Raw genomic sequence first — 13,037 nt, forward strand, 5'->3', positions numbered from 1 at the left:
CAGATCCATTGCCTCCTTTCATTCTTGGGGAAAATATTGTTGGTTGCAGGTTACAGACAATTGGATTTAATCTAGGGGTGAAAATGTGGAAGTATTTCTAGTTTACTTGAAGGCTGTAAGTGTGTAAGTGTGTGTCTAGCCAGATGAGTATGTCTCATTAGACCTAAGTGATGTTTGGAACAGGTGGTAGGAATGTCTCTGCATTTATATGGGATGTTTGAGGACACTGAGTGTGAACAAGGAAACATAGTCTATACCTGCTGCTCTATGATGCATTTATACCACATGGTTCTGACCGCAGGGAAGAAATCTCTCAGACAGAGACTTATCCCTTTAGGGTCTAGTACAACCAACATGGGCACTCGCTGTTGTCACAGAACGCAAGCATTCCCCATCATTTACCCTATTGCTGTCCACATCGGAGGCATATGGAAAATGAGACTAGTTAAAGAAATAGCATCAAGATGCAGAGGGCAGCACAGACTATCCCAGGGGTGGATCCATGACTTCATCTTATCTGGCGTTTCACGGCACTGGTGACCTCAGTGATGGCCTGATGGTACCTTTCCGAAGCTGCCTTGAACTCCACCAGATGCTTCTCGTAGCTTCTGATGGCTGCTTGAAGCTGCGTCCTCTCCACTGCTCCCAAGATGGCACGGATGACCATATCTATGCCAAGACCAAGCACGGCAACGCCGATGCTACCAAGGAGGGAAGTCCCGATGTGAGCTAGCACGGTGACCAGCTTGTTAATTATGCCAGTGGTGACACTGGAGCCCACGAGTTTAACAGCCACCGCACTGGCTGCAGATGTAGCTTCTCCCAGGACGACAGAGATGACCTTTTGCACGATTGCGATCTTCTCTGTCTCCCGCTCCTTGATATCCTGAAGTTTCCTGTAAAGGGTCGGCTCTAGCTTCTCTTTCAGTGCCTCGTCAACCTTTTGCAGTTCCTTTTGGATGTGTATCACAGCTTGGATGATGATGTCACAGTTTTCTTTGATGGTTCCATCTCTTTTCATCTCAATGAAGGCCAGCCTACAGCCCAAGTGGGTGTTCAGAACCCCGGTCAGCTTGTTGGTGACCTGGAAGCTGTCAGCCAAGCAGTCTAGGAGCTGCTGGTGAAGGCGGTTCACTTCCTGCCGCCTCCTTGGGTTTTCTGGGTAGAGGAAGTCACTCTGGGCCATATTTCAGCTACAGTCTCTGAAAAATCAAGCGACATTGTCACAGAGTACCTGCGTGACTCTACCCAGGAGGCCTTCCAAGTAGCCATAGCTAAAGGCTTTCTCTGAGAACTCAGGTTTGATTTGCTTCTTTGTTTGAGACAGGATCTCATGTAGCCCAAACTAGGTGTAATTTGAGATCCTCCAGCCTCAGCCTCCCATGAGCTGTGATTACAGGCCTGTGCTGCCCGCCCCCCATATTCCTCAGCCTTTCAGAGGTTAGCTCTCGACTACGATTACTTATTTCCCCAATCCCTAGCCACCACACTAAATATGTGTCTACCAGGTATATTTCTCAAGTATCTGGAGTTAAATCAATAGTATAGAGATCTCCAGGTTTACAGCAACACTGATATGAATTTAGTGTGTATGTATTTGAAATTTTAAAATGTTCACCCCAGGGCTTGTGAGATGACTTAGTTGGTACTTGCTTTACAAACCTGAAAAACCTGAGTTTGGTCCCTGGGACCCACTTGACACAACTGGCCCTTGCAAGGTATCCTCTGAGCTCTACACGCCTACCATGGTGTACCCACCCACAACCACCTCACCTCTCTCCAATAATTAATTTCAAAATCTTAAAACAGAAGTAAAATATTAGCATCATTATACCTCTATGAACAAATTGTTTTTAAAACATAAGGACTATCCAAAATTGACACCTATGCAATATTAGAATCTTTAAAATTCTTCATGAGCCAGGCATGGTGGTATGCCTTTGACCCTGGCACTCTGGACACAGACACAGGCAGATCTCTGTGAGTTCAAAATCAACCTGGGCTGCAAAGCAAGTTCCAAGCTAGCCAGAGCAACACAGTGAGATCCTGACTCAAAAGACAAACATTTCTCAGAATAAGAGTATATTTTCAAGATGGTAGGTTGAAATATCATTTGAGAGGTGGACCCTATACAAGGACAGGACAGTTATGATCATGTCTGGAACTCTTCTTTGTAAAGCATACACATTAAACAATTTAGTGTAGTCTATATTGCAGGTGACCATTTGCTTTGTTTTGTTTGAAACAGGGTCTCACTCTGTAGCTCAGGCTCACATGAACTCACCAGGTAGCCCAGTACAGCCTCAAATTCACAGTGATTCTCCTACAGCCTCCCGAGTGCTGAAAGCAGCCTCTGCGTTGTCCACAACCGGTACTAAGACAGGCTAGAGGGAGTGTCAGGACGAAGGTAGTGGCTTCTCACAAAAGCACTAGGAAGCAGCAAAAGCACACTATAGACTAACATAGTGTCTGGGAAGGGACTTCTTGTGCTTGTGATTGTGGCTCACAGCACCCTCTGTTAAGAGAGAGAACACCCATATTTTCTGCATTTATTTTACTGAAAAACTGGGCAGAGAAAGAACAATGTGCTACTTAATGTGCATATATTGAATAGGCTTTCTGTGTGCTCAGCACTTTGACTTTTCTGGTAAACTCTGCAATGGTTAGTTTTATAATTATTTTTATTTTTATGTGTTCATACCTGCATGTGTTTTGCCTGAATGTATGTATGTCTGTGTATCATGTGTGTGTCTAGTGCCCTATAAGGCCAGAAGAAGACCCTGGATCCCCTAGAACTGGAGTTACAGACAGTTGTGAGCCCCCATGTGGGTGCTGGTAACTGAACTCAGATTCTTTGGAAAGAGCATTCAGTGCTCTTGACCTCAGAGCCATCTCTCTGGCCCTGTTTAAAAATCATATATTATATACACACAATCATATATGTGTATATGAGGTTTACCAAACAATCGTTTCTCTGTTGTCTGTGTTGTAATCTGTCTTCCTGGTTTTTTATTGTTTGTTTGTTTTTTTTTCCTCACAAGGCAAGTAACTGACTTGACCAACCTGTGTTCTGATGGTGGTGTTCTTGTTTGCATCCTTTTCTGTTTAAAGAACCAGTTATCTTGTACGCAGTGCATCAGAGCACACTTGCAAGAATATGATGTTGTCTACCCTAACACTGAAACTAAGGCCGGTTGACACCCCTAAACTACTTTTGCAGTTTGTGTTTGGCACAGTTTACAGGAGGGCTTTTCTCTGTGATGCACAAAGAAGAAACAGCTGGTGATGCCTCACTTTCTTGGCATTTCTAATCATGTTAGGAAGTTAAGACATCTAAACTACAATGTCAAGTTGGAAAAAAAAAATTGGTTGTACAAGATTTGTGTTTGACTTGTGTAGAGTCAATTTTTAAATGATTCACATTTTATTTTATTTTTGAGACAGAGTTTCTCTGTGTTGTTTTGGTGTCTGTCCTGAATCTTGCTCTGTAGACCTGGCTGGCATCGAACTCACAGAGATCCACCTTGCTCATGCCTCCCAAGTGCTGGGATTAACGGCGTGTGCTACCACTGCCAGGCTGACTCACATTGTATTACTCTATATTAATAGTGCACTCAGGAAAGGTCACAATGTGTGGGCTTTTGAATTGATTCCTTTAAATATGTCCTTGGTGCTTAAGAGGAGGCTCGATGCTGCATGGAGGACTGAGAGTTGGTAATGTGTGGCGCTTCCATCTGGCTTTCAACTGTTTGCTTCTGAATGCCAATCTGAGCGCTCTACTTAGTGGAACAGAAGCCCGCAGTTAGTCAGACTTCTTAAAGATCACTCATGCCTACCGACTGACACAATGCTATACCAAGAGGGTTCTGGGTCATAAACTCACTACCATTTTTTTACATTTTTGACAGTTACCTGCCTGAAGCCTGTTAAAGATTATGGCATTACCAGGTGCCTCGGAGGTGTGTTTAACACAGGTAACACACCCATGTATGGTAGATTTGGGATTTCATAAAATCTGAGTTATCACATAGCCACTGCTTCCTGTCAGTGAAAAAGTCCTGTTTGGGGATTCACTCCAGTTCTACAGGCTGCCGTCCACTCAAGTAAGCGACATTCTGAAGAACCCTGCAGCAGCCTGCTGGGGACTTGCTAGCCAGCAGGGGGAGCCCGTGGCTCCTGGGAGTCCCATCTCACTCCAGCCTTTGCTGATACAGTTCTGCTTTGCTTGGTGTACATCTGAGCTCTAGGGGGTACAATTTTGTTTGATGTGTTTGGCTGTTAAAACAGGATTTTGAGTCCAAGAGTAGTCGTGCATAACTAACTACAGTCCCAGAATTTAAGAGGTAGAGGCAGGAGGATCAGGAGTTCAAGTTCAAAGTCAGCCTCTACTACAGAGTGATTTCAAGGCCACCTAGGTGACGAGAGACTGTCTCAGAGGAGTGGGAGAGAAATATTGGACTTAATGTTAATTTCATGACACTATGCAGGGGCTTAGTTTTCGGGAAAAGAACCACATTACCAGAGAAAGGATGCTGAGAGTCAGGATTATTATTATTTGTTTTAATAGCTCCTGCTGGCATGAATCTCTTGATGTAAGCCAGGCTGACCTTGAACTCATAGAGACCCTCTTGTCTCTGCCTTCCAAGTGCTAGGATTAAAGAAAGGCATGTACCACTACACCTGGTTTATCATGCTTTAAAAGTGCCTATTTAAATTAAAATTTAAAGTGAGCATTCAAAGTAATGGGCTTCATTATGGCGATTTATACATACATCTCATTATGCTTTGCTCTTACCCACCCTGTCCCTCACTTCTCTGTCACTTCTTGGTGGTCACAGTTTCCCAAGAGCTATGGGAATTTAAAGAGAGAATTAAGATTGAGGGGAATGCAGGAAAATTCACAGAGAAAGCCTCATATGATTTGTTTTCTGGTAGATGCTCAAATTATAATATTGAGAAATTAAAAATAGTAACTGACAGAGTATTTTACATATAAGGCCATCCCACTAATCTGTGGACTTTTAAACAGAGAAGGACATCTGCAATCCTGCTATCTTAGTTTGTTGTTCTGAAATTTTTTTCTGTGTACATAAAGAATCTTTACAAAGTTATAATAATGGTAAAATTGTGGTAATAATAAAATTCCTCTTACTTTGGCTCATTTACTTTCCTATATTTCTAATTTTATAAGCACTTTATTAGTTACATGAACTATTCCAAATCTTTATCATAATTCATTAAATCTCAAAGTATGTCACCGTTGTGATGTTTGTATGGATAGTTTATTTTTTCCCTCCATCATCTGTTATTTCCTTGAAACAAATAAGTAGAAAAACAACCTAGTAGGGATTATTTTCACGTGGAAGTAAAAGTCATTCTCTCCTTCCACCCTGTGACTTCTGGGGATGGAATTCAGGTTTTCAGGCTTGGTGGCACATACTTTTACCCACTGAGCTATCTTACTGATCCTAATTTTTTATTACCTTTGACATAATCAAATTGCATTTTAAAAGCTTGTCTGCTGATACCCAAAGTAAATTTTTGTGCCGTGATACTGATCTCTCTCCAAGGTGGTCTTGTTGAAATAGTGTTGACTTGAAGAACATAGGATACATTTCAGAAAGAGTTCTTCTGTTAGGAATACACACTCAGCACATTTGAGATGAAATGATAAGAGCCTGGGTTTATTCTCACTACATTGGAAGAAACAGTAGAGCGGGATCATAGAGAAGTAAGGTGGGCCTCATTCTGTCCTTTCTAAAGCTGGGTTGAAGGTTGGAGGGTATACATGCAAACTCATTATGCCAGTGCAACCACTGTTGTGTAGATCTGGGCTTTGTCCATAATAATTATATAGTACATCACACACACACACACACACACACACACACACACACACACACACACACACACACACGGGAGTGGGGTGGGGTGGGGTGGGTGGGTGGTGGGAGGGCAAGGCTCCGATGCTGTCACTAGTGTTCTCTCAGTTTATGCCCTGCCGTCTCGGCTCCTCACTCTCCACTTGTGAGTGGAGACGGCATACAAATAGGACCACAAGCTTTGCAGTGGGAAAGAGCAGCTGTTCACTAGTCCTGAGGCTCACTTCAAAGCGAAGCCCCAGTGTTTACTTTTTAAGTTAATTGTGATGCGATGATACATTTTCTGGTACAAATTTCTCTGAGAAATATTTTTAATGGAATGCACTATTAATTTTTAGCAGAAAGCAGACCATCAAGTTTATCCATTCCCACTTATCAAAAGATTCCATTGTGGACTTGAGACATTTCCGAGAAAAACAGTGCTCGGCCCCATCAAAGGCTGTTTAGAGGCACATGGTCTATCCAAGTGTGGTGGACTTCATGGAGTACAAGCAAGTGCTGTGAGTTAGCTAAAGTAAGAGCTCACCTTCATTATTTCATGGCCGGGCTCTGGGTCTCTTTACATAGCATAGAAAGTACATATCATCATCCATATGAGCAACATACTCTCACACACACGTCATGGCATCTCCAGCCTTCTTAAAACTAATGTCTTTGTCGCTTCTCTCCCTCAGTGACTCAGTCTACATCTTCCTTTCCTGGGGTCTTCAAAGCATGCCCGGTGAGCCTCTCGAAACAAAGCTGGCACTATATATGGCTTCTCACAATTGGCATTATTCCAAAGCCCTTAACTCTTGCAATTCAGAGGATTATAATGTTCCTAGGACTTTCCACATCGCTTACCTTGCTTCCCGAGTCTGTGTCCCCTCTGCTGTTTAGGAGTATTGTTGAAGGGCTTTTTCATGTGGGTTCATGTGGAAGCTTCTGGTGGAATGTGATGACCTCCAGACTCTGCTGGTCTCTGCTGGGTCCCTCTGCCTGTCTGGTTCATAGCCACTTCTGCCTGGCTTAGTTCTAAGAATCCTTCGGTTTCCTACAATACAATCTGCTGATGTCATTAGCAATGTAACTTGAGCGATTAATAAATTGACAGACTTGTTTCTGTATCTTCTGTTCTTTAATGAATTTTTCTTTTATCAAAAAGTGCCATAAAGCCAAACAGAACCAGTTCAGTAGAGGTGATGACTCCTTGGTTATAGCTCTGAGAATCCATCTTATCAACTCTTCCAGATCCATTTTCTGTGACTTCTGCTGCATTTGGGCCTTTATGTGCTGCTGGTGGCTGTGTTCAGGTTCTCAGGAGATACAAAACCAGAGACAGCCGAAAGCATACTCAGGAGTTTGTTTTTTCCAGGCTAGGACTTCTGCTCTTCATCACTAGTTGTCTTCTTAGCAGAGCTGCACTGGGCCTGGAAGATCAGTGGCTGAATGTCTCTGTCCTCCCAGCATCCCATCCCTCCCTTGCTCCCTCTTGAAGTCATGGCTTCTGTTTCTTTAGCTGCTATGATCACACACACACACACACACACACACACACACACACACTCTAAATATATAAATACAACCTGCTCACTCCATTTAGTGTTACTTGTATGTACATGATTTCAGTACTTAACATTTGGTGTGGGTAACAATTGGATAATCAATTAGACGGCTTATCCCTGGGGAAGACTATTTCTCCCCATATCAGCTCTCAGTATTCCTTTTATAGTGTGTGTGTGTGTGTGTGTGTGTGTGTGTGTGTGTGTGTGTGTGTGTGTGTGTGTGTGTGTGTGTGCTCAGCGTACATGAGCACAACATGTGCAGGAGCCTGCAGAGGTCAGAAGAGGGCACTGGATCTCATGGAAGTGAAGTTACAGGTAGCTGTGAACTGCCATGTAGGTAAGTATAACGGAATGCAGGTCTTCTGGAAGAGCACCCAATGCTTTTAACCACTGAGCCATCTCTGCAACCCAGCATGTCTGTCAGTGTTGTATTTGTAGATTAACATTGAAGGTGGGTAGTAATTCCCATCACTGCTTTGGACCTCATGCCCAAGGAAAAGTCTTATTACTCAAAGGATTAGATCAGTAGAGAATTGCCTATCTCTGGAAGGCTTTGAGAACACCACAGTGTGATGACACAGAAGGGCATCAATGCCAAGACAAGAAAACATAGAACAAACTTAACCAGGAACCAGGAGACCTGAAAGGAATGCCCCCCCCCCACTCCCCTGCTCATTTTCCTTGTTGCCTAGCAAGGTCTCTGACATTTAGATCCTGGACAGTGTTGAGCTTGAATGCTGTCCCCAGGCTGTCCCTTCTGCTGCATCTTGCTTTTTGGCATCTGGGCCCCACATTTCAAACCCCCATTCACAGAAGGGAGTGGCCCTGTAGGTCATGTGAGATAAGCATTCAGGTATGGGGACCCTTTTCAAGTTGTCCATCCCCACAGGCACAGGACAGCAGCTGATCTCTGGAGAGATGGCCCTAAGTGTGAAGACACAGGCAATGGCTGCCATTGCTGCTATGGCAGTCTCTGTGTCCAAGCCTATGATGCCTTGGTCTGCTGTCTGCATTTTCCTAGTGGGACTCCAGGAAGCTGAAAGAAGTGAGAAGGGAGGAAATGAGGAAGGAAAGAGAATGTGGGAATGACTAAGCAGATGTCTGTGCAGGTAAATAAGGAGTATGATGGTCCTAGAGGAGTCAGTGGCTGGATGAAGTGTAGATCTGAGGCAACCACATAGGCATCATTGTCTTTATTAGCACCACCATGGCTATGCCTATGGGGGTACCACCATCTTGGTTACCTACACGGTTGCCCTTGGCTGGTGGTGGCAGATGGCTCCATAGGTGCATGAGCCTAATTACCAGTGATGCATGAGTCCCCAGGAGGACTGCAAGTTCATGCATCTCTCAGACTTGTCATGGGGTTGGCCCAACAACTGTAGTTTATCCTGGGCCTTCCAGTTTAAAGGCAGCCACCTCCAGTCTAATCATAGGACTTGTCTGGGAGCTAACAACCCCCTGTCTAATCATAAGACTTGCCTGGCACCCACTGGTGTATGTACTATTTTGTCCTTTGTTCTGGTATGGCAGGGGAGAGGGTCTAGGTGTTAGTTATTTAGCGGCGCTCTTACCCTGCGAGGAACATGTCCCGAACATGACAAATCCACAGAAGAGCTGTTTATTAATATAGGATAGAGGAGAGAGGTGACAGGCCTGTGTGAAGCACACACGTGAGTGAGGAGAGGAGAGAAGAGGAGAGAGAGAAGAGAGAAGAGAGACCTGTGCAAAATGGCACCGGCTTTTTAAAGAGTGGGCCGCACATGCGTACAAGACCGCATGTGGCTACTCCATGCATGCGCGTAGATTACATGGCCATGTGCGTGCGCTTTATGCAACCATGTAAAGCCATGGAGACCTAGCCACTCGAGATATTCTGACCTGGAAATGGCTATTTTGAACCAGAAATAATTAGGCAGTCCACCGGGCAAGCCCAGCCGTGTGGACATGTGATTTCCTATCACTAGGCACACACTATCAAGCTCCAACAACCAGGCACTATAAACCAGAGAGGAACGAAGAGGAAAGGGCAGGTTAGAATGAAGTCTCTGGACTGTTAGGGCTCCTGAGGGATCCTACCCACTATCTCCAGGTGAATATGTATTTGGGACAGCATACAATATTTGATTATGTATGTTACCAAGGAGCATTGTGGGATCCTTTTGTGGTTTCTTAGCCTCAGCGATAAACTAATTTAAAAATGAACTCAGAAGAAAACTTGGGGACAATTTTGGAGTTCAAAATAGAGAGGGATGGATGGAGAGAGAGAGGGACAGAGAACAAGGTGTAAATCTTGACAGCTTCCAGGAGAAGGGATGTGATGTTGCCTGTTGTCAACTTGGCAGGTTCCAGAATCACTTTAGAGAAGGGCCTCTGAGCACGTCTGGGGGTGCGGTATCCTGATTATATTAATCATGGTGGGAAGACCCACCAACTGAGAGTAGCCCCACTCCCTCGGGAGGAGCTTATGGACTGTGCAAGGGTGGGAGAGCGAGCTGAGTCCAAGCACGCACTCCTTGTTCTCTTCCTGTCTGGAGCTCCTGCTTCTGTGGCGTCTCCACACTGACCAACTGTCCACAGAGCTGAGACAAGTGCTTTCTCCGATAAACTGCACCACATCACAGGAAGGGGCTGGGGTGAGGGAGGTGAGGGCGGAGAAGAGAGAATCCTGCTTCCTGGTTAGAAAGAAGTTTGTAAGCATTTGTATGGGGGGGAGGAGTGAAGAGAGAGGGGGAGGGAGGGGTGGGAGGAGAGAGAGAGAGAGGGAGGGAGAGAGAGGGAGGTGACCAGTGTCAAGGCAAGCAGGGCTAGGCTTTGGGTCAGTATCCCAAACAAGGAGAGAAAGTGGGGCACTAAAAGTTACACATTCTGAGGGACAAGTTAGGTTTGATAATAAAGGCCTGAAAAACCGCTCTCAGGAGTCCCTTGTCTCCGTCCACCCAGGATTCTGGGGGCAAATCGAGGTCAGCAGGCTTGTGGGTGGCCATCTCCCTAGTGCCCGTCGGGCATCTTTACAGCAGGGCTTTCAGCGTGTCTTCTGTCACTCACAAAGCCCTCCCCACTCTCCTCCTTCCATGCAGTATTTTGAATCTTAAGATGCAATTCTATGCTTCTTCCCTCTTCTGTAGTATTTCCAATTCCAAGAAGGACAAATGTGCTATTTTTTTCCTTTCATAAGATTGATATGTTACCAGGGAAACTACCAGCAGGACCCAAGGCTGGTTATGAGAGGGGAGGTTGATCGTCAGTGACCCCCAGGCCTGCTGATGCCCACCTAGCTATCTAACATGCAAGTGGCCTAAATTCCCCAAGGCGTTCCTCTTCTACATTCCTAATTATTCCTGTTACTATTTCCATGAAAGCCCAGAGTCATGTCTGCTTCAGTTTTGGAGAGCTTTCCCATCCCTGTCAGAACGTATCTTTGTATTGAAAGCATCCCTTTAGTCTCTTCATGGTGGCCAACTCCAATTTTAGTTCTCATTGGATTCTGCTTCGCTTAACAGGGTTTCAATTTCTTTTCTGGAGAAATGTCTTCTGAGTCAGAAAAGGGTAAAGAGAGACTGATTCAAGCTGCTAAAATACTCTTCTTCCACATACGAGATCTGGTTTCCTTCATAAATAAGTTCATTGAATTGTTTAACCTCACGATGAAGACTCAGATCCTCCAGATGGATCTGAAAGAAGATAGCTACATTAAAGATTTCTTTGAACAAATGATTAAAATTTTTAAAGAGATGCAATTGATGTTTGAGGCAAAGCACAAACAAATGCAAAAGGAGCCTTTATGTTCCAAGGTGGCGACTGCTGTGACTTCTGCAGTGGAGAAATGTGCCAATGTGGGTCCACAACACACAGCTAAAGAAATGCTAAAAAGTATCCAGACACCAGCTCTTGCCTCTGTGCTGAACAGTAGTCACATCCTTGGGAATCTGGAATCTGCTCTTTCGCTCCTGATACAGTTCCCCATCATGAGTCTTCGATTATGTGACTTCTATAAAGAACAGCCAGGTACTACCACATCCGAGAAGAGTCCAGCCACTTCAGAGGATGCCTTGAAGAAGCTGCAAGATGCCCTAAGAACTGATAATGCCCACGAGTCGGTAGAAGCAGCCGCAGATGAACTGGAACAGTTTGTGAAGACTATGGAGCCAACCTTACAGGTCCTCCAGAAAACCATCAAGACCATAGAAGGGGATCTCTCCACATCTAGGGAAGCCAAGGCCAAGTAGAGGTACAGTGGAAGATGTGTTCCTTTCTGTCTGAAATCAACTTGAGTTCTCTAAAATTTTTTGTGGTACTTTGTACATTCCATTAATGCTATACGTGTGGTTTGTTAAACATAAATGTAGAGAGTCATCCCGTGACAAACCACTTACCTGTAGTTCTGATTTGTTACAATAAAAAGGCATAACTAAAGGAAGCCTGCTTGAAATGGAAGTGACTAAATAGAACAGCCTACTGTGAGGATCAAGGCAGTATTGCCCTCCGGGATAGTTCTAAATAGGGTGTTGCTTTGAAAGCGTCATTAAAGCAACTGGTCCCTCCTTTTCACAACTCTGTTTCCAGTCACAAGAGTGTGAAGTCCAGGCAAGTGTTGGCATTATCTTATGGTAATCTGTTCATTACCATACTATAATCTGTTCATTATCATACTTAAGAGGTGTAACTGTTCATTCCTGGGAAACATACAGCCCATGCTTTGTCATGCATACTGATAAAGGATGATACTGAGTCTGGGGGTCACCTTGCTGGCATTTTCAGGGTTCTGCATCCCAGAAGAAAAACTGGACAGAGAAATCTGTACTATAGCAGAAACAGGCAATTCATTAAGAAAGGTATGCTTTCAGCTGAGGGAGGAGACCATATCTGGGAGGAAGGTTAGCTGCTCAGTGGCGTGCTGGGAGGCTTGTGATTCTTGATGTCTCAGTTGCATAGCACAGGCTCTCTCAAATGGCTTGAGATCCCCAGGAAGGAAAACCCTGCCTGGTGATCTTCAATCCTTTTGTGTTCCGACTTCTCAGTACCAATGTTTGCTGCTCTTCAAGGTTCCAGAAGTTCAGCAAAATGGCTGTTAATTTTACCAAATCAAGGTTAGATAGACCTTGGGATATCTCAGTAGGAAAATTGCTTCTCTTGCCTGTACCAAGCCCTTGGTTCAGTCCCCAGCCCTGAGTAACACTGGGTGTGGTAGTACACACCTGTAATCCTAGAGCTCATGAACTGAAGACAGGAGGACCCTAGCCTGGGATATATAAACCTTGTTTCAAAAACAAAACAACAAATTTAAAAAGAAAATGAGTTAATTCAACAAAAGTCAATTGGAATCAGATCACTGGACAACTAAACCCTAAATCCTGATTTAATAAGCAAATTATCCAGAAATTTTATTTCACTGTTTAAAAAATATTCATTTATTCTTGTTTATGTTATGGGTGTTTTGCCTGCATATTTGTATATGTCCACATGTATGCAGGATCCCTCAGACACCAAAGGAGAGCATTGGATTCTCTGGAACTGGAGTTGCAGACCTTTGTAAGTGACCATGTGGATGCTGGGAACTGAATCTGTGTCCTCTGCAAGAGCGGCAAGCATCCTGACTACTGAGCATCTC

At 44.3% G+C, this 13,037-nt stretch overlaps 2 protein-coding genes across 2 annotated transcripts; one reads left to right on the plus strand and one right to left on the minus strand.

Moving 5' to 3' along the window:
- Window positions 1-508: 508 nt before the first annotated feature.
- Window positions 509-1,186, minus strand: Smco3 (single-pass membrane protein with coiled-coil domains 3). The gene has a single exon (XM_036180614.1). The coding sequence runs from the start codon at window positions 1,184-1,186 to the stop codon at window positions 509-511; it is 678 nt and encodes a 225-aa protein (XP_036036507.1).
- A 9,767-nt stretch (window positions 1,187-10,953) lies between these two features.
- C3H12orf60 (chromosome 3 C12orf60 homolog) lies at window positions 10,954-11,655 on the plus strand. The gene has a single exon (XM_036180667.1). It carries the CDS (start codon window positions 10,954-10,956, stop codon window positions 11,653-11,655), a length of 702 nt encoding a protein of 233 aa, XP_036036560.1.
- Window positions 11,656-13,037: the final 1,382 nt, after the last annotated feature.

This window comes from Onychomys torridus, chromosome 3 (genome assembly GCF_903995425.1).
Source record: "Onychomys torridus chromosome 3, mOncTor1.1, whole genome shotgun sequence".
Taxonomy (NCBI): domain Eukaryota; kingdom Metazoa; phylum Chordata; class Mammalia; order Rodentia; family Cricetidae; genus Onychomys; species Onychomys torridus.

Coding starts and splice junctions, on each gene's coding strand:
- Smco3 (XM_036180614.1), bottom strand. CDS start 1,186: ATGGCCCAGAGTGACTTCCTCTACCCAGAAAACCCAAGGAGGCGGCAG.
- C3H12orf60 (XM_036180667.1), top strand. CDS start 10,954: ATGTCTTCTGAGTCAGAAAAGGGTAAAGAGAGACTGATTCAAGCTGCT.